Genomic DNA, 21,275 nt, shown 5'->3' on the forward strand with positions numbered 1-21,275 from the left:
TTTTTTAAAGTTAGGATCAAATATGTCTACTACTAATACAACTGAACCTAATTCTCTCTGCTTGCTTAGAGTGGATCTTTGCAAATTGTCATTAAGGAACCCTGCTATTCCAGAATTTTGTGGTAGTATGTAAAAAAAATTAATATTAATCTAAAGAATCTATATTGTAAGAGGCTGTTACATAATAATTGTAAAATTGTACCAAAATATATCAGCTAATATCAACCAATAGAAGTTTAAATCTCAATATTCAAGCTACATTCTGTTCTCAGAGCTTCAGATTGCTTGGAAAAATATGATGGTATGCAATGCAAAAATAGTCAGTATTTCTGCCTTGCCTTCAAGGGTAAATTATTTTGAACAAAAATTTTGAGGTACCTGCAAGAGGAATTAACAATACCTTTTTCTGTATAATCTTTTCTTAAATACAGGTAAAAAGTGGATTTGATCATGTGACTGCAGAGCTAGCAAACAATAACCAGGCACTTGCTCAATCACAGCAAAAGGAAAAACAACTGGGGACTTTGGTTCAGGAATTGACCACCATGGTGAAAGAGCAGAAAGCAAAGATAGCAGAGTTGGCAAAATCCAAACATGAAGCAATTTCGGAACTAAAGGTAAAGTAGACTATGAATAGTTTGAGGTATTCAGCAGATACTGAAAATAATGGAATGGAGATGTGTTTGCATTGATAGCATCTTGTACTCACCCTTCCATTTTTCTATGGTGAACGAAAATGCATTTAGTAATTTTGTTCATGTACCCTCTGTAATATATTGCAGAATAGGTCAATTGCTCTTGAAATAGCACAGAAGCAGGCCCTTCAGACCATCTAGTCCTTACTGAACCATTTAAATTGCCTACGTCTATTGACCAGCACTGGGACCACACCCCTCTGTACCTTTACCATCCATGTACCTATCCAACCTTCACTGAAACATTGAAACTGAGCTCATGTGCACCACTTGTGCTGGCAGCTTATTCCACATTCTCACAACCCTCTGAGTGAAGTTGTTTCCCCCATATTCCCCTTAAATTTTTCACCTGTCATCATTAACCCATGACCTCTTGTTGAAGTAGAACCCAACAGTGGAAAAAGCTTGCTTGCATTTACTCTATCTATATCCCTCATAATTTTTGTATACCTTTATCAAATCCCCTCTCAATTTTCTTTGTTGTAAAGGATACAATCATAACCTACTCAACCTTTTCTTATAATTCAGGTTCTCCAGATACAGCAATCTCTTTGTAAATTTTCTCTGTACTCTTTCAACCTCATTTACATCTTTCCTGTAGGTAGGTGACCATAACTGCATACAATACTTCAAACTGTGCTTCACCAATGTCTTGTACAACCTCAACATAACATCCCATCTCCTGTACTCAGTACTTTGATTTATGAAGGGCAATGTGCCAAAAGCTTTCTTTATGACCCTATCTACCTATACTGCCATTTTCAATGGACATTTATTCACAGATCCCTTTGTTCTACCACACTCCTCAGTGCCCCACTGTTCACTGTACCTACCCTGGTTGGTCCTACCAAAGTGCAACACCTGCTAATAGTCTGCATTAAAATCCATCTACCATTTTTCAGCCCATTTTTTTAGTTGATCTAGATCCCACTGTAAGCCACATTAGCCGCCTTTGCTGTCCACTGCACCCCCCAGTCTTGGTGTCATCTGCAAATTTGCAGATCCAATTAACCACATTATCATCCAGATCATTGATATGGATGCAAACAGCACAGATTCAACACCAGTCCCCATAGCACACCACTAGTCACAGACCTCCGATCAGAGAGACAACCCTCTACTACCACTCTCTGACTTCTCCCACAAAGTCAACATCTAACCCAATTTACTATCTCATCTTGAATCCCAAGTGACTGAACTTTCCTGACCAACCTGCCAGGTGGAACCTTGTCAAGTGTCTTGCTAAAGTCCATGTGGACAAAATCCACTGCCTTTCCTTCATCAGCTTTTCTAGTAACTTCCTCAAAACTCTGATTGGTTAGACATGACCTACCACACACGAAGCCATGCTAACTATCCTTAATCAGTCCATGCCTATCCAAATACTTGTTCATCTGGTTCCTTAGAATACCTTCCAATAACCTGATGTCAGGCTCACCGGCCTATAATTTCCTGATTTATTTTTAGAGCCTTTCTCAAAACAGCAGAACAATATTGGATATCCTCCATTCATCAGGTTGACTTTAATATCTTTGCTAGGGCCCCGGTAGTTTCTGTATTTGTCTCACACAGAAACATCTTGTCAGGCCCTGGAAATTTATCCACTTTAATTTGCCTCGAGACAGCAAACACCTCTGAAATCTGTTTAGGGTCCATGAAGTTGATGCCACCTTACACCACTTCTGTGGACTCTGTCTGCTCATGAGTGAATACAGATGAAAATAGTTCATTTCACATTTCCCCATCTTTTTTGGCTCCACACATGGATTATCATTCTGATATTCCAGATGACTAATTTTGTCCCTTACAAACCTTTTGCTCTTAACATATCTGTAGAATCTCTCAGGATTCTTCTTCACCTTGTCTGCTAGGCAACATGCCTTCTTTTAGGCCTTCCTGGTATCTTTCGTGTTCTCTTTCATTTCTTTTACTCCATAGGCACCTCTTTTGTTCCTACCTTCCTGTACCTGCTATACACTTTTTTTAATCAGGGCCTCAATATCTCTTGAAAACCAAGGTTCTCTAAACCTGTTATCTTTACCTTTTGTTCTGATGGGCACATATAAATTTTGCACTCTCAAAGTTTCACTTTTGAAGGCCTCACCAAGTACACTTTTGCCAGAAAACAACCTGTCCCATCCACATTTTCCAGATCCTTTCTGATACCATCAAAATTGGTCTTTCTTCAATATAGAATCTTATCCTGCAGACCAGACCTATCTTTTTGCATATTTACTTTGAAAGTAATGGCATTTTGATTACTAAGTGCAAAGTGTTCCCCTACACAAACTTCTGTCACCTGCCCTGTCTCAATCCCTAATAGCAGATCAAATATCGCACACTCTCTAACTGGGACTTCTGTGTACTGATTAAGGAAATTTTCTTGAACTCGTTTGACAGACTCTGTCCCATCTAGACCTTTTACAGTACAGGAGTTCCAGTCAATATAATAACAACCTCATGTTTCTTGCAACAGTCTACGATCTCTCTGCAAAGTTGTTCCTCTAGATCCCTCGGACTGTTGGGTGGTCTGTAATTATAGCCCCATTAACTTACTCATTTTTCTTCTTCCTTGGTTCAACCCGTAAAAACCTCACTGGACGAGTTCTCCTGTCTGTCTTGACTGAGTACTGCAGTGACATTTTCCCTGACTGGTAATGCCACCCCTCCTCCTCTAATCCCTCCCGCTCCACTGCATCCAAAACAATGGAACCCCTGACTATTGAGCTGCCATTCCTGCCCCTCCTGCAATCAAATCTCACTAAGATAACTGTGCTGCTCCAAAGAGCGCTATATGAGGTCATTCTTACCCTCGGCCATTAGGCTCTATAATGAGTCAACCTATAGCTGGGGAAGTGATGACTCCCTCCTGTTAGACTGTTTGAGGTAACTTATTTTTTATTCTTTCTGTTTCTCTTCTAATATTTATATATCTGTGCATTTTTAATGCTACCATGGCACTGTAATTTCCTTTGGGATCAATAAAGTATCTATCTAATGGCTAGAATAACATAATTCCATGTGTTGATCCATCCCCTGAGCTCACCTGCCTTTTCTACAATACTTCTTGCATTGAAGTATGTGCTGTTCAAGACATTAGTCGCACCATGCTCTACCTATTGGTTCCTGACTTTTGAGTTTTAACAAAAATTCAAAGCACATTTATTGACAAAGAATGTATAAATTATACACCTTGAGATTTGTCTGCTTACAGGCAGCCACAAAGCAAGAAATGTGAATAACCCAATTATAAAAAAAGACCAAAAAGCACTGCGCAGAGAAAGACGCATTCCAAACCAGACTGAGTCCCCAGAGCAGCCCCAAACCTTGGTCCCAGTTCATCACACCTGCGGCGTCAGTTCACAGCCTTGGCGCCACAGAGAGAAAATGAATATTCATGGGAGAGCGAGCGATATCAGCCCAACCCTCGCCTCCATTCCTGGCCCACACGCTGGTGTTTGTTTAGGTTGTCCAAGCACCGGGCTGACCCCAGTGCCACGATACGCATGGGCTGCCAAGCCCGAAGTGGTTTTCAATTTCACCAAGTTGGCTTGGAGCAATCCATCTTCACACCCGGGTTAGGTGGACTGGCATCAGAACTCTTCAAATCGTTCACTCCATATCCGGCAGTGGTGCAAGCTCCATCTGCGACCCCGGCTGGAACACATTGAGCCTCAGAAAAGATGCAATAAGTAATGTTTTAGTCCAATCTCTTGCCTTACATTCTACCAGTAAGCTGTCGCACATCTTCAGGCGCCATCTTAAACCAGAAGTTTAAGACAACATCTCTCTGTTGTCTGATTCACTTATTAGCTGATATTGTTTTTTTCACTAAATTCTAAACTAAATTGTATATATAAAACATTTATAAATATTTCCCGTCTTCTACTAAAATTCTGAAGATTGTAGTTTTGTTTAATTGTAGCATATTTGGAAACATACGGACTTTCTCAATCTGTTGTATTTGAATTACATGCATTTTAAATTGATCAAAAGTCTGGATTAAACTATATACTGTGCATGTATTTTATTAATCACAATCTCTTCAGTTTTAGAACAGATATCCAGTGTCTGGATTGTGTAGTAGGTAACAAAGTTTTGTCATTCAGTATTGATCTTGGGGAAAGCTGACTTTTATTGGTTGTTTCCAGGCATCAGTTCAAGTGGATCTCAGACGTTCAGCATAAAACATTGTAAGATAGCTGTCGCAGTTGAAAAATTCTTGCACTATTATATAAATATTGTGTGAAGTAAAGATTATAATATATATGTGACTAAGGTAGAAGCTGAATTCTGAGGGGCTTGTAATTCAGGTATATAAACCACCCTATGAGCCTCAGCATCCAATACATCATTCTCATCATTCTCTGCAACTTCTGGCATCTTCAACGGGACCCTGCCGTCAAACCCATCTTTACTTCTCTCTACCGCCTTCCCACCCTATTCTACACTTTTCACAGGGATCATTCTCTCCACAATTGTACAAGCGAATACACCTACCATTCACCTCCTTCCTCATCTCATTCAGGGCTCCAAGCAGTCCTTCCAGGTGAGGCAACACTTCACCTGCAAATCTGTTAGGGTCATCCACAGTATCCGGCCTCCTCTACATTGGTGAGACCCAATTTAAATTGAGGGACTGCTTTATTGGGCACCTCCATTCCATCTGCTAAAAGCATAATTTTCTGCTAGCCAACCATTTTAATTCCTAACCCCCTTCCCATTCTGACATGTCGGTCCATAGCTACCTCTTCTGTCACAATAAGGCCACTCTCTGGGTAGCCTCCAACCTGATGACACAAACATCGATTTCTCCTTCTGGTAATTTTTAACTCCTTTTTATTCCCCACTCTGGCCTCTTGCCTCTTCTCTCACCTGCTGAGTACCTTCCCCCGGTGCCCCTCCTCCTTCCCTTCCTCCCATGGTTCACTCTCCTCTCTAATCAGATTGTTTCTTCTCCCGCTCATTTGCCTTTTACACTAAACACTTCCCAGTTTCTTATTTCTTCCTCCACCCGCCCACCTGGCTTCACCTACCACCTTCTAGCTTGTCCTCCCTCCCTTCCCCCCACGTTATTCTGGCATCTTTCCCCTTCCTTTCCAGTCACAATGGAGGGTCTCAGCTGAAACACTGACTGTTGATTCATTTCCATAGATTCTTCCTGGCCCACTGAGTTCCTCCAGCATTTTGTGTTTCTTGCTGTGGATTTCCAGCATCTGCAGAATCTCTTGTGTTTATATAAACTTCAGTTATTCTTGGTACACTAGTATTTATGACCTAATGTATAATTTGGAAGTTCCTAGTTCACACAGCCGAGCATTACAATATTGCAGGATTTCACAATGAGAACTGCCTCAAATTGTTGTCAATTCACTGACAGATTGATTACACTGGGGGTGATTGTTAAACAGTGTTGACTGTGGAGGAACAGGGAATCATTGATGATAACACTGCAGTTCAATGTTTAACTGTACATCAAAGACCCTATCATCCAATGAAAATAAGCAAAAATAGCTTCACGTGTATTTTCTTTGATGCAAGGTTGAGTCAGATATCTAAAATCTTAACATGGGCAGTTGATGAGTTGGAAATATTTTTGCACTTTAATGATACAGTGATTTGAATTGAGCCATAGAGAAATGCAGATGAACCTTCTGTTTCATGAAGTGGTAGGGAGTTGGGGGGTGGGGGGGGGGGGGGGTGGCTGTCATTGCATTCCTGGAAAACGCAAGTTGAATGAAATAAATTTTGTGCAACAGTCTGCTGGAACAACTAATGGGTTATGCAGCAGCTGTGGACAGAAAGGAATTCTCAGCGTTTCAGATTGGAACCTTGCATAGGAACTGGAAATCAAGAGGCAAGGTGGTCAGTGTGAAGAGGGGTAGCATGAAAAGATTCTGCAGCGATTGGTGAGCTGAGAAGGGGTGTTAGATGGCAGACAGGCAGTTAAGTTTCCAGTATCTGCAGCCTTTTGTGTCTCCGGAGTAAATTTTATTAGAGATATAGCTAGAAAAAAGCCCAACGAGCCACGCTGCCCAGCAACCCACCTATTTAACACTAGCTTGATTGCAGGACAATCTACAATGACAAATTAACCTACTGACTGGCACATCTTTGGATTGTGGAAAGAAGCCCAAGCTTTTCAAGAGGGGAATGTACAAACTCCTTGAAGATGGCACTGGAATTGAACTCCAAACTCCAGAACACCCAGCGCTAAGAGCGTTACACTAACTGCTTTGCTACCATGGTGCCTGCAAGGTTCACCTGTATTTCTATGTGGTTCAATTCAAGGTACTGTAAAATCAAAGTGCAAAAATACTTCCAACTCATCAACTGCCCATGTTAATCTACTTTTTAATTCCACACAAGACAATTTTATTCTGTATCTCAAATTTCTGAGTAGTGGTTTGTGAATTCCATTAGCCAAATAGCCATAATGCAGGGGTCATTTGTAAATTTCAAAGAGCAAATTGTGAATTTAGTACAAAAAAATATTAGGACCTATATCACGACAATGCATGTGGAAAATGTAAAGGCATACAAGTAGGCATTTCGACTCCTAGTATTTGCTTTGCCATTTGGAAAAATTTATAACCTTTGATCTCTGCCACTCTTATCTTCTATTTCCATATAGTGTAGTTTCATTAATGTCTGAAAATGTACTGATTTTGCTGTGCTCAGTCACTGATCTTCCATACCACTCTCAGAGAAGGTATTCCAATGATTCACTCCCCTCTGCAGAAAGGAATGTTTAATGAGATCATCTCTCATTCTTCTGAGCTCTCAAGGGTAAAGACTTAGTCAGCTTAATCTACATTCATGGAATAATCATTCCATTCCGGTAATCAATCTAGTGAAACTTCCATTGCAAGTATATACTTTCCTGGGTGGGAGACGAGATCTGTACACGATTCCATGTTCCATCTCACCAGGCCCTGTTTAATTGCAGAGTTCAAAAGTACAAAAAATTTGATGAATATATGTACATTTATATATTGTTTAAAAATCTACTGATGCTAGAAATCTAAAAACAAAATATGCTGGAAAAATGGAGAAAAATTAGGGTACCGCTGTAGATAAGCATGTTAACTTTGTAGCTAACCTACTGAATATTTCCAGTATGTTCTGCTTATATTATACAAAAATTGTTTCAGGAAAGTAAAAATTAATTTATGAGAAACATGAGCGCCTATGGCATTTTAATGTGAAAGATACAAATTGTGTTTTTGTTAATATGGATCACATTTTTTTCATAGAAAATCTTAAAATTCCAAGAAGACAAAATTCTATGAAATAAGCATTGTGTGAATTAAGCATAACCTACAAGCTGTATGGATTGCATTTGTCATAATTTCACACCATACTCTGTAATAGTTTTTGTAAAAACCTAAGCTGTCATTTTAAGCAACTACAGTAAAATGTAACCTTAGTAGCATATACAGGTAGCTTGGCACACTGTTCTGCTAATTCACTAATGGTTATTACCCTTTGGTAGGTTGTAGGTGTGAAACCGAAGTTTTGTTACCTGTTCTGCTTTTAAGTTTTGGGTTGTATGGGCGAACTATCTTGCTATACGCAAGATGGCACAGATGGTCTTTGCTTGCCAAGAAGATCTGCAAATGTCTTTGCCAAACTTGAATGCAAATAACACTGGATTCTATGCTCTATGGGTTTTTCTGAGGGGTTCATGCAGGGATAAACATTTACTTTTGTGGGAAGGTCAAGTCAGTGAAAGATGTGCTTTGGCTTGCCCAAAACTTGTTGGCCTTGCACACCAGGTGATATCTGCAGCTAACTGCTGATGATGGGCAGTTTCCAAGGTACAGGAGTACCTGTTGAGCTGTGCAGCCATCAGAAAGGCATTGTGAGGAAGGACCATAGTTTAGGATCCTGCCATCACTGGTTTATGAGAGAGTAACAGCTCCCCGTTGTTCTGGTACAGAGTTTAAGGATGAAGCATTAATACATTCCCTTACAATATAATGTAATTAAATTGTTTGGCAGATTTAATAAGGAAAATGGCATGTCCTGACTGTATTTTCAAGATGTCACCAGATATGAAGTCCAACTGATGGATACTACCTCCATATGAATGAGCTCCCATGATATAATTAATTTCAAAAGTCCCTTCATTTTTAGCAACTGTTCATTTTTACAGTCTTACTGTATGTGCTTTTGATGCTAATTCTGTGGAGATGTGGTTATACTGAGAAATTTTTGTATTCTGACTTGTGGACAAGATCAATATATTAATGTCTGAAAGTGGAACCCATTCATTCCATGAAAATGACCAGTACTGTATGTGTCAGAAAGTTAAGCTTTTAGAAGCAAGTATTGGTTAAACAAACATGAGGAAATCTGCAGATGCTGAAAATTCAAGCAACACACACAAAATGCTGGTGGAACACAACAGACCAGGCAGAATCTATAGGGAGAAGCACTGTTGACGTTTCGGGCCGAGACCCTTCGTCAGGACTAACTGAATGGAAAGATAGTAAGAGATTAAACCAACTTTCCTAAAATTGTGAAAATCACTATCCTAATTTCTAATGTAGTTTAAAGTATCAGGTTGTAACTGAACATCCATAATATAAATTGCCTTCAACAGACAGTTCTATAAACCCCATTTCCAGAAAAGTTGGGATATTTTCCAAAATGCAATAAAAACAAAAATCTGTGATATGTTAATTCACGTGAACCCTTATTTAACTGACAAAAGTACAAAGAAAAGATTTTCAATAGTTTTACTGACCAACTTAATTGTATTTTGTAGATATACACAAATTTAGAATTTGATGGCTGCAACACACTCAACAAAAGTTGGGACAGAGGCATGTTTACCATTGTGTTACATCACCTTTCCTTTTAATAACACTTTTTAATCATTTTGGAACTGAGGATACTAATTGTAGTAGATTTGCAATTGGAAATTTTGTCCTTTCTTGCTTGATATAAGGCTTTAGCTGCTCAACAGTTCGTGGTCCCCGTTGTCTGATTCTCCTCTTCATGATGCACCGTACATTTTCAATAGGAGATAGATCTGGACTGGCAGCAGGCCAGTCAAGCACACGCACTCTGTGTCTACAAAGCCACGCTGTTGTAGTCCATGCAGAATGTGGTCTGGCATTGTCCTGCTGAAATAAGCATGGACGTCCCGGGAAGAGACGTCGCCTTGATGGCAACATACGTCTCTCTAAAATCCTAATATAAGCCTCAGAGTCAATGGTACCTTCACATACATGCAACTCACCCATGCCATGGGCACTGATGCACCCCCATACCATCACAGATGCTGGCTTTTGCACCTTTCGCTGACAACAATCAGGATGGTTGTTTGCATCTTTGGCACGGAGAACTCGATGCCCGTTTTTTCCGAAAACTAGCTGAAATGTGGACTCATTTGACCATAGCACACGGTTCCACAGTCTTTTGGTTCATCTGAGATGAGCTCAGGCCCAGAGAACCCACTGGTGTTTCTGCATAGAGTTGATGTATGGCTTCCTCCTTGCGTAATACAGTTTCAAGTTGCATTTCTGGATGCAGCGACAGACTGTGTTAAGTGACAATGGTTTTCCGAAGTACTCCCGAGCCCAGGTGGCTATAATTGTCACAGTAGCATTGCGGTTTCTTAGGCAGTGCCGCCTGAGGGCTTGAAGATCACGCACATTCAACAGTGGTTTCCAACCTTGCCCTTTACGCACTGAGATGTCTCTGAATTCCCTGAATCTTTTCATAATATTATGTACTGTAGATGTTGAAAGACCTAAATTCTCTGCTATCTTGCGTTGGGAAATGTTCGTTTTGAACTGACTAACAATTCTCTCATGAATTTTGGCACATCTGATTGAAACATTTAAGATTATTAAGGGATTGGACACGCTGGAGGCAGGAAGCATGTTCCCACTGGTGGGTGAGTCCAGAACTAGAGGCCACAGTTTTAGAATAAGGGGTAGGCCATTTAGAACAGAGATGCGGAAAAACTTTTTCACCCAGAGAGTGGTGGATATGTGGAATGCTCTGCCCCAGAAGGCAGTGGAGGCCAAGTCTCTGGATGCATTCAAGAGAGAGTTAGAGCTCTTATAGAAAGCGGGGTCAAGGGATATGGGGAGAGGGCAGGAACAGGGTACTGATTGTGTATGATCAGCCATGATCACAGTGAATGGTGGTGCTGGCTAGAAGGGCTGAATGGCCTACTCCTGCACCTACTGTCTATTGTCTATTATTGTCTATTGTCAAAGGGGTGAGCCACGACCCATCCTTGCTTGCAAAGACTGAACCTTTGATGGACGCTACTTTTATACCCAGTCATGATACCTCACCTGCTTCCAATTAGCCTGCTTAATGTGGAGTCTTCCAAACCGGTGTTACTTGAATATTCTGTGCACTTTTCAATCTTATTTTAACTCTGTCCCAAATTTTGTTGGGTGTGTTGCAGCCATCAAATTCTAAATTTGTGTATATTTACAAAATACAATTTAGTTGGTCAGTAAAACTATTGAAAATCATTTCTTTGTACTTTTGTCAGTTAAACAAAGGTTCACGTGAATTAACATATCACAGATTTTTGTTTTTGTTGCATTTTGGAAAATATCCCAACTTTTCTGGAAATGGGGTTTGTATATAAAATAGGTCTGAGGAGGAACAGATGATGAAAAATGAGTAACCCAGAGTAATAGGTAGCATATTGTAAAGACGGTGTATTGAACAGATGCAAATACATTACTTTCAACCAAATGCACGTCTGGACAGAAAAACAGAATTAACATTTCCATTTTTTTCTTCAGATGCTGCTGGCTCTGGAGAGTGTCAACACTTATTTTCCATTTTTATTTCAGGTTTTCAGTGTCTGCAGTTTTTAATTTTGTTTTATTTTGAAAGCAAGTTATCTGCAACAATTTAGACCATTTATTGTTTGATTATGAATGGCTCTATCTGACAATAATTTCATTTTTCTTATCATTAGGTTGCCCTTTTAGTGAGCAAGAATCCTATTAGTTTCTGAGTAAGGGTGAAGGATACAAATGCGTATCATAAAAAGTCATGAACATCTGTAGTTCACAACATATATTCAGTCACTGTTGTTCATGAGTCTTAAGCTTGATCCGTGTAACTATTGTGCTCTGTGCTGTCTTATCACAATTGTAAAGCCAACATGTTTGATAAAGTATTCTATTTTAAGCAATTAAAACTGATTATTATCATATTGAAATACTGATGGATATAATCGATGTGCTGCCTCAGTAGTCAGTTATTTTTATTTGTTATTTAGCACCCTCTGCTGGTGGTTTTGTATAGCAGTCATTTAGGTTATGTGATCTGTGTCTCTAGTTGATGACCTCATCAGTAGGTATTTAAGCAGTTCTCCATGTTAGAGCTGAAGGAAACTCATGCCTTGTCATCCTGATGTTCAGATCATTGTCAATATGTAAAAGTAACCTTTGGGTTTATCATTTATTGATGTATATGTATATTTTCACAAATCAGAGATATTTGAACAGTTTGTGTGCAGATAAAAATACAGATAGAGTTTTCATGTGGGCCACATGCTCCTACAGACAAAAAAAGGGATTTAATACAACCTGACAAGGAGCCATTTAATTCTAAATAGTATTATTTTTGTAGGCCTCTTTGGTAATGGCATTATTTTCTTGGCAGTATCATTGCCATTGTTTGATATTTTATGTTTTTAGGAATGCCTTTTAAAGTTCTATGGAATGCTGGGTAAGCAAGGAGATTTAAGGTACCCATATAGGTAATAGGCATCACTAATCAGCAGTTGATTTAATTATTCAAGGTTGAAAGGGATGATATTTGTAAAGATCAAATTCCCCTTTTTAAATAATAAATCTCATAGGTGTTTTCAATGTAAGTATTGTTGTGAAACTTTTTTGACCACTTCCAGTAAGAGTAGGTAATTGTGTTTGCTAGGGGGTAAATTGATTATGAGTATCCTAATGGCATAGAATGCATTGGTGCTTTAAGAAATAAAGGTTCATGGTGGGATATTTGCACCTGGACTTTGTTATTTAGCTGCTAATTAGAGCTGAGAACAAATTAAATTTAATCATTCACAAATGTAGAAAGTTCCAAGAGCTTAAACTAAATGTTTAAGATATTTAGCTACATATAAAACAGATTTCCCAATATGCTGTGGGCAGCCATGGCTTACATTTCCTTGATTCCAGAATGTTATGGCAATTGTTGGTCTGGATACCCTATTTTGGCTTGAAATAAAGTGAGCAGTTGTGGGGGAAAAAGGGATGTTTTCAAAAGGTGAATGACAGCATAAATTCTGCAAAGGTACTATTCTTGTATAAAAACCTGCAAAGTTTTGACTGCTTCAGTAACAACATGCACCTGTATTGCATTTGAGAATGAAATCACTTGACAGAAAAACAAGCCATTAAGTTGAATCCTGATAATGTGTAAACCTGGCTAGCTTGTAAGTGAGAAAATGTGCATAAGATACATTGTATGTAGCTATATCATGCTTACCAGTAGCCTATCTATTTATATATTTGGAACTTATTTGTATCCAGTATCTTGTGTATTATTTTGTATCATTTATGGTATACTTAATACTTGTACTTAGCATATGGACATTTTTTTGACTATGTTTTTTTCCTTTCTGTCAGTTTTTACCCTACTGCCAGTTGCTACATTAAAGAAAGTCAACATGGAACATCTTTCTCAGTATAGAGTAATTGGGGATGGAGTTTTATCTGCCTGTCAATTCATGCAAGGTGTGTGAAGAGGATAGGAAAATAGAACTTGGTGTTAAGCACTTTGCACATGTGGATATTATCTAGTCTTGTACTATCTGAACCACATGCTCTTGTAATTCAGTGGTCATCACTTGTATAAGGTGACAAGTATATGGCAATCATCTTGCATTTCAGTTTCTGCTCACTTTCTTAGAAGTTCTATTGTGCATTAGCAAAATAATGTGGAATTCTTTTCATAGTTTCCTTGGAAGTGGCATGGGATGTGAACTTCCACATAGGGTGATCTAACTACTTCAACTTCTGTAATTTTAGTAGAATAACTGCAGAAGAAGAGTTTGTGATCCTGCCGCTGAGGTTACATAGAATGAGAAAACTGCAGAAATTGTCTTATTAGGATTACTGTAAACAGTTTAATATTTGAAATTCTCTTTTATATTGGTTTAGAGCCGGTTTCGAGCACTTGAACATACAGCTGAAGAAGATAAGAGAAAAACAGTTCAGATTGAGCTACTTAAGCAGGAAAAATCTAGACTGATTTCACAACTAACTGCACAGGAGTCTGTGATTGATGGACTTCGAGCTGAAAAGAGGATCTGGGGACAAGAGTTAGCTCAACAAGGTGAATGTTTTACTTAACTAGATCAATTGGAAAAAATGTGTATATAAATATTCACTCATTTATGTTAACTTTAAATTCAATTGTTAACCTAACAATTTAAAATAACTGTGAAGGCAAAATGCAAGAGAGCAGCATTATTTTAATCGCTGTCAAGAAACAAAATAGTTTTTACAGCTCTGTTTTTCATTATAAAACTTCCCAAAAGTAAAAGGCATTAAACAATTGTGCAAATAAGTTGTACATTATTTGGTGGAATGTACAGTCCTTGGGTTTGTGTCAACTAAAATGAACATTCAAATTTAATTTGTTGTCTTTGACGCATTTGGAATCACTTGATTATGTAAGGGTACGGCAAGGTTGTTACAGAAAATATTGAGTTCCCACTGCTAGACCAGTTTGAACCATTGTTAGTGTATTGATTTACAAGATTATCAGGAACTGAGATTGACTAGGATACTAGGATTTTTTATTCAGGCTTTCAACCAATTCATCAGTCAACCATTAGGCAGGCAGATAGCCGTTGTGTTGCTGAACTGTCTTGTTCATATTTGTTTTATTGAGTCATATTAATGAAACTGTACCTCCTACACATGGCATTTTATAGGCAGCTTGACCCCTTAATGAACTTTCTTTACTATCCTTGTCTAAGGAAGATGATTGGTTTTGTTCTGATACTTGACTATATAACTAGTTATTTAGTCAGATATAAGAACACAGGGCGTTAAGGGTTTCCATTGTGTTTGTGGCCATTTGTGGCTTTACTGTTGTAGTCAAGGTCCACTTTATGATGGACCTTTGGAATTGGCAAAGTATAGACCTCATTCATCAGTTGGATGTAGACCTAAATTTGAAATATCATTATTTTAATTCACTCTTACCCTGTTCTTATAAGCAAACTATAATTTAAATGAGGAACACAAATTAAAGCAAAAACAGATAGATGATTGCTTCTTATCCAACCGGAGTGTGCTGGTTCTACAGAATGGAACCGGGCTCCTTACTGAACCTGTGCTAAATGCAGTGCACTAGACTGGAAGAAGTGTGTGAATTACTAGTTCCCCTGTAGTCATTGTTTGGGTCCCAAGGTGGTGGGAAAGGAAGATGTAAATAAACACGTGCTGGACTTGGTTGCATGGCAATGTGCTGTGAGATGGGGAGTGGGAGTCATTTTGACACTTGCAACAAAGCCACAAATCGATGCAAAACTATAGCTCAAGCAGTCATGAACTGAACGGTCCATGTACAATGCAGAGAATCGAAGATGGTGGAAATAGTCAATCATTTCAGGTGAAACAGTGAAGCACTTGAACTTATAATCTGGTCCATGGCATTGACAATTCACAGTGTGGTCCCTCTACATTGGAGAAACCAAATGCAGATTGGGCTGATCCTGAGCTTCCATGTTAATTGTCAATTCCACTCCATTTCTGACCTATCTGTTTGTAGCCTGCTATTGTAAGGCCAACATAAAGTAGGGGAGTGTCATCTTATTTTAATGCAGTTGCAACCCCAGGAGTAACACAATTAAATTTCTGACTTTAGGTGAACTCCTTTGTCATCATTTTCTGTTATGCATATACCCCTGCTTCACCCTGTATCTCCTCATGAACAATCAGTAGACAAGGCACTGACGACCTGATTTGTTGTAACCAATGTCTGTATATAATCTTTTGTATTGTGCTCATACCTTTTCCCACCTTGTCTCTTAAAAGCTGTAGAACCTCCACTCCCCAGTTTTGAGGAAGGATCCCTGCCCTAAAACAAAAGGATCCCTCACAGATACTGCTTGACCCACTGAATTCTTCCTTCATGTCTGTTTGTTTTTCATATTCCAGCATTTGTTGTTTTATTTGTTTTTAAATTTCTTGAAGAGCCTCCCAGAACTGAGTAATTTTAACAAAGGCCCCAACAGCCTTTGAATTATCAAGCTTAGTTTGTGTTCATTTGATCCATTATCAAACTGTATCTTGCCCTGGTAGCAATGGATACAGAAACTTCTAATTGGTGATCTTTATTAGCAGCATACAAAGCACTTACTCCTATATAGCTAAGGCATATTCTAATATACAGTGTTCCTGATACCGTTCTATGTCCAACGGATAGTTGTTAACTCAATGATTTGGATGTCAAGGACGCAATTTGCCAATAGTTCTGTTGGTTCTGACGGACCAGCTTCTCATTGATAAATTATGATCAAGAGGCTGTATGTCTTTTGCAATTTGCTGCTTCACTTTAGAGCAAATAGATTTATTTCTCAAGGATGATTGGGGTCACTGAAATGGGTAGTTTGAGCAATGCAAGGTGAGGCACTTTGTATAATGTAAGAAGTTTCTGCTCTTCTGTGAACTTCACATGTGTAATTCTAACCACTACACTGTAAATAGAATTACTTTACTTGTCATTTGCATTAATTTGCATATAAATAGATTATTCATTAGAAAGATTGAAATGAAATTGAGAAACTTCTACTAATGGATTCTTTAAACCTAGATAAGTTCGCCCTGTATTAGACAGTAACATTTCTTGTGATGAAGTAAAAAAATGACAGGGTTTGATTTTGCAGCTGCAATGCAATTATTTACAATAAGCACATTCAGAATTGCAATATTGGTCATTAATACTGCTAAACACATTATACTGAAATAATGCCAAGACTCTGAAATACTGCCAATACTATTTATTTATAATTATCCATTATAAAGAATGAAGGTCATTCTGTTGAAGAAGCAGCTATATTCAGCTCTGCTAATGTTCTCATTTGGAATGAACAGGCCACCCTGTAACTTTGCTCCACCTTCTGCTCCATTCTGCCTGTCACTGAAAGGGCAATCTAATTATCCAACAGATTTGCAAAATGAAATCCTGTCAGTGCCATTTCACCAGATTGTCCAAGAGGATAAGGTGGGCAATTTCAGACTGACTGAAGCTAGACAACCCATCCTATGTGTGCTTTATTGTCTTAATAATTTAAGGTGTTAAACAACTATATACTCTTATTTTTATCAATATAATCAATGCTTTCTTTAATCTAATTCAAGCTACCTAAAATTAATTCTCTAGGAATTTAAGTAAAGTAAGCCATTTAAGAAAAAAATCTAGCGTACCATTTTGAAACTTGAAGGCAGTGGTACTTGATGTGTTTTTTTAAAATCATCATCCATTGAATTTTGCATCAAGGGCAATTACTATTGCCATTTCTATTATAATCAGTAAGGTTGCATCAAATTCCTCACGGTTGTTTGAATGACATTATTAACACATTTGTATTACATAGAGCATCACTTACCATAAAATAGAGTAACTTGTTAATTACTCAATGCTTACTCAATAATACTTTGATTTTCTAGGGGTATCAATGAGGAAAGCAGGAAAAACAGTGATAAAATAATTAATAAAAGTAATTAGATTTATGCAGAATCAAGTTGAGTTTAATGTAGAATATGCTATATATCTATGGTTAATCTATTTGATGTACTGCAATGTATTTTAAGAGCCTTTTTGATTATTCTGCAGTTAGTAAGCTTGTGTGTGTGTTTAACATTGTATTGCCATCTTGTGGTTTTATAAACAACTTTAATTTTTAGAGGCTTTACAGAAAATGAACCTTTGCACATCTGGTCAAGGAAAACTTGCTGCTATTATGTTTTCCACTTAACGTACTGACTTGTAATTTCACCAGCCATTTAATCCATATCCTCATTTTAGTAAAGTCTGTAGTCAACTTCATTTTTTGTAGGAAGTTTGATTTTTCGTAGGACTTCAAATCCACTTTCTTTAAGACTCTATGAAAATAAATAATGTACACAGTGTGCACTTTAGAATTATTATGATTGGGTACACCATTGTGGAATTAACCTAGCAGGACACTTTGAACCATTCTGCAAAACTGTCCTCAACTTGAATTCATTTTTTTTTCCAACAATTTGCAACCTCTTTAACCCCTGCACAATTATCTACCCCTGTGAAGTTCTGCATTTTAGTGGATTCCTTCATTCTTGTATGATATAACATTATAGACAATAGAGAGTAGGTGCAGGAGTAGGTCATTCGGCCCTTCTAGCCAGCACCGCCATTCACTGTGATCATGGCTGATCATACACAATCAGTACCCCGTTCCTGCCCTCTCCCCATATCCCTTGACCCCGCTATCTATAAGAGCTCTATCTAACTCTCTCTTGAATGCATCCAGAGACTTGGCCTCCACTGCCTTCTGGGGCAGAGCATTCCACATATCCACCACTCTCTGCATGAAAAAGTTTTTCCGCATCTCTGTTCTAAATGGCCTACCCCTTATTCTTAAACTGTGGCCTCTAGTTCTGGACTCGCCCATCAGCGGGAACATGCTTCCTGCCTCCAGTGTGTCCAATCCCTTAATAATCTTATATGTTTCAATCAGATCCCCTCTCATCCTTCTAAATTCCAGTGTATACAAGCCCAGTCGCTCCAATCTTTCAACATATGACAGTCCCTCCATTCCGAGAATTAACCTTGTGAACCTACGCTGCACTCCCTCAATAGCAAGAATGTCCTTCCTCAAATTTGGAGACCAAAACTGCACACAATACTCCAGGTGGGGTCTCACCAGGGCCCTGTACAGCTGCAGAAGGACCTCTTTACTCCTATACTCAATTCCTCTTGTTATAAAAGCCAGCATGCCATTAGCTTTCTTCATTGCCTGCTGTACCTGCATGCTTGCTTTCATTGACTGATGTACAAGAACACCTTGATCTCGTTGTACTTCCCCTTTTCCTAATGTGACTCCATTTAGATAGTAATCTGCCTTCCTGTTCTTGCCACCAAAGTGGATAACCTCACATTTATCCACATTAAACTGCATCTGCCATACATTTGCCCACTCACCTAACCTGTCCAAGTCACCCTGCATTCTCATAACATCCTCCTGACATTTCACACTGCCACCCAGCTTTGTGTCATCAGCAAATTTGCTAATGTTACTTTTAATCCCTTCATCTAAATCATTAATGTATATTGTAAACAGCTGTGGTCCCAGCACCGAACCTTGCGGTACCCCACTGGTCACAGCCTGCCATTCCGAAAGGGACCCATTAATCAGTACTCTTTGTTTCCTGTCAGCCAGCCAATTTTCAATCCATGTCAGTACTCTGCCCCCAATACCATGTGCCCTAATTTTGCCCACTAATCTCCTATGTGGGACTTTATCAAAAGCTTTCTGGAAGTCCAGGTACACTACATTCACTGGCTCTCCCTTGTCCATTTTCATAGTTACATCCTCAAAAAACTCCAGAAGATTAGTCAAGCATGATTTTCCCTTCATAAATCCATGCTGACTCAGACTGATCCTACTGCTATCCAAATGTGTTGTAATTTCCTCTTTTATAATTGACTCCAGTATCTTTCCCACCACTGACGTCAGGCTAACCGGTCTATAATTCCCTGTTTTCTCTCTCCCTCCTTTCTTGAAAAGTGGGACAACATTAGCCACCCTCCAATCAGCAGGAACTGTTCCTGAATCTATAGAACATTGGAAAATGATTACCAATGTATCCACGATTTCTAGAGCCACCTCTTTAAGTACCCTGGGATGCAGACCATCAGGTCCCGGGGACTTATCAGCCTTCAGACTCAACAGTCCATCCAACACCGTTTCTTGCCTAATATAAATTTCCTTCAGTTCATCCTTTACCCTAGTTCCTTTGGCCACTATTACATCTGGGAGATTGTTTGTATCTTCCCTAGTGAAGACAGATCCAAAGTACCTGTTTAACTCATCTGCCATTTCCTTGTTCCCCATAATAAATTCACCTGTTTCTGTCTTCAGTGGCCCTATTTTGGTCTTAACTATTTTTTTGCTATTCACATACCTAAAGAAGCTTTTACTATCCTCCTTTATATTCTTGGCTAGTTTACCTTCGTACCTCATTTTTTCTTGGCGTATTGCCTTTTTTGTTATCTTCTGTTGCTCTTTAAAAGCTTCCCAGTCCTCCGGTTTCCCGCTCATCTTTGCTATGTTATACTTCTTCTCTTTTATTTTTATACTGCCCTTTACTTCCCTCGTCAGCCACGGCCGCCCCTTACTCCCCTTAGGATCTTTCTTCCTCTTCGGAATGAACCGATCCTGCACCTTCTGCATTATTCCCAGAAATACCTGCCATTTTTGTTCCACTGACTTCCCTGCTAGGGTATTGTTCCATTGAACTTTGGCCAGCTCCTCCCTCATAGCTCCATAGTTCCCTTTGTTCAACTATAATACTGACACATCCAATTTTCCCTTCTCCTTCTCAAATTGTAGGTTAAAACATATCATATTATGGTCACTACCTCCTAATGGTTCCTTTACCTCGAGGTCCCTGATCAAATCCGGTTCATTGCACAACACTAAATCTAGAATTGCCTTCTCCCTGGTAGGCTCCAGTACAAGCTGTTCTAAGAATCCATCTCAGAGGCACTCCACAAACTCCCTTTCTTGGGGTCCAGTACCATTTTGATTCTTCCAGTCTACCTGCATGTTGAAATCCCCCATGACAACCGTATCATTACCTTTGCGACATGCCAATTTTAACTCTTCTTTCAATTTACACCCTGCATCCAGACTGCTGTTTGGGGGCCTGTAGATAACTCCCATTAGGGTCTTTCTACCCTTAGAATTTCTCAGTTCTATCCATACTGACTCTATATCCCCAGATTCTATGTCCCCCCTTGCAAGGGACTGAATATCATTCCTCACCAACAGAGCCACCCCACCCCCTCTGCCAGTCAGTCTGTCCTTTCGATAAGATGTATATCCTTGAATATTCATTTCCCAGGTCCTGTCCACTTGAAGCCATGTCTCAGTTATTCCCACAACATCGTACTTGCATTATGTGATTCTTCCCCATCCTGCCTTCAAATAATTCTGAGAGTTGTGCGCATGAATACCATTTTTGTAACCTATGCTTGTTACAGTAAACTGTGTTACTTTTAGTTTGCTATGTGATAAAATTATGTTTAAATTACAAATATACCTGCCTTGCATTCTTCAATCCTTTTACTCAATCAGCCATCTCTGGACTCCGAGATATAACTTATAGCATTTTGAAATTCTTCCTCCTCTTAGCCAATTTTCCACTTCTATGGTAGTACTGCTCACCTTTTTACAATGACCTTTTTTGCTATCCTTCTCAATAAATACCTGTAACTTTTACAGATACTTACCTAAAAAAGAAATTACTACACCTTATGGATTGCCCACATATTGATATGCCTCTCCTGTGAGCA

General features: G+C 38.9%; 1 protein-coding gene across 6 annotated transcripts in view; it reads left to right on the plus strand.

Annotated features, from left to right (window-relative positions):
• Positions 1–21,275, plus strand: part of lrrcc1 (leucine rich repeat and coiled-coil centrosomal protein 1) — a 131,319-nt gene that overhangs the window by 88,604 nt on the left and 21,440 nt on the right. For all 6 annotated transcript variants that reach the window (XM_073044173.1, XM_073044146.1, XM_073044127.1 and 3 more), the window contains 2 exons: positions 432–617; positions 13,865–14,039. In XM_073044173.1, coding sequence (XP_072900274.1) covers positions 432–617; positions 13,865–14,039 — 361 coding nt within the window. The remainder of the gene's footprint in view (positions 1–431; positions 618–13,864; positions 14,040–21,275) is intronic.

Source organism: Hemitrygon akajei, chromosome 1 (genome assembly GCF_048418815.1).
Source record: "Hemitrygon akajei chromosome 1, sHemAka1.3, whole genome shotgun sequence".
Lineage (NCBI taxonomy): Eukaryota > Metazoa > Chordata > Chondrichthyes > Myliobatiformes > Dasyatidae > Hemitrygon > Hemitrygon akajei.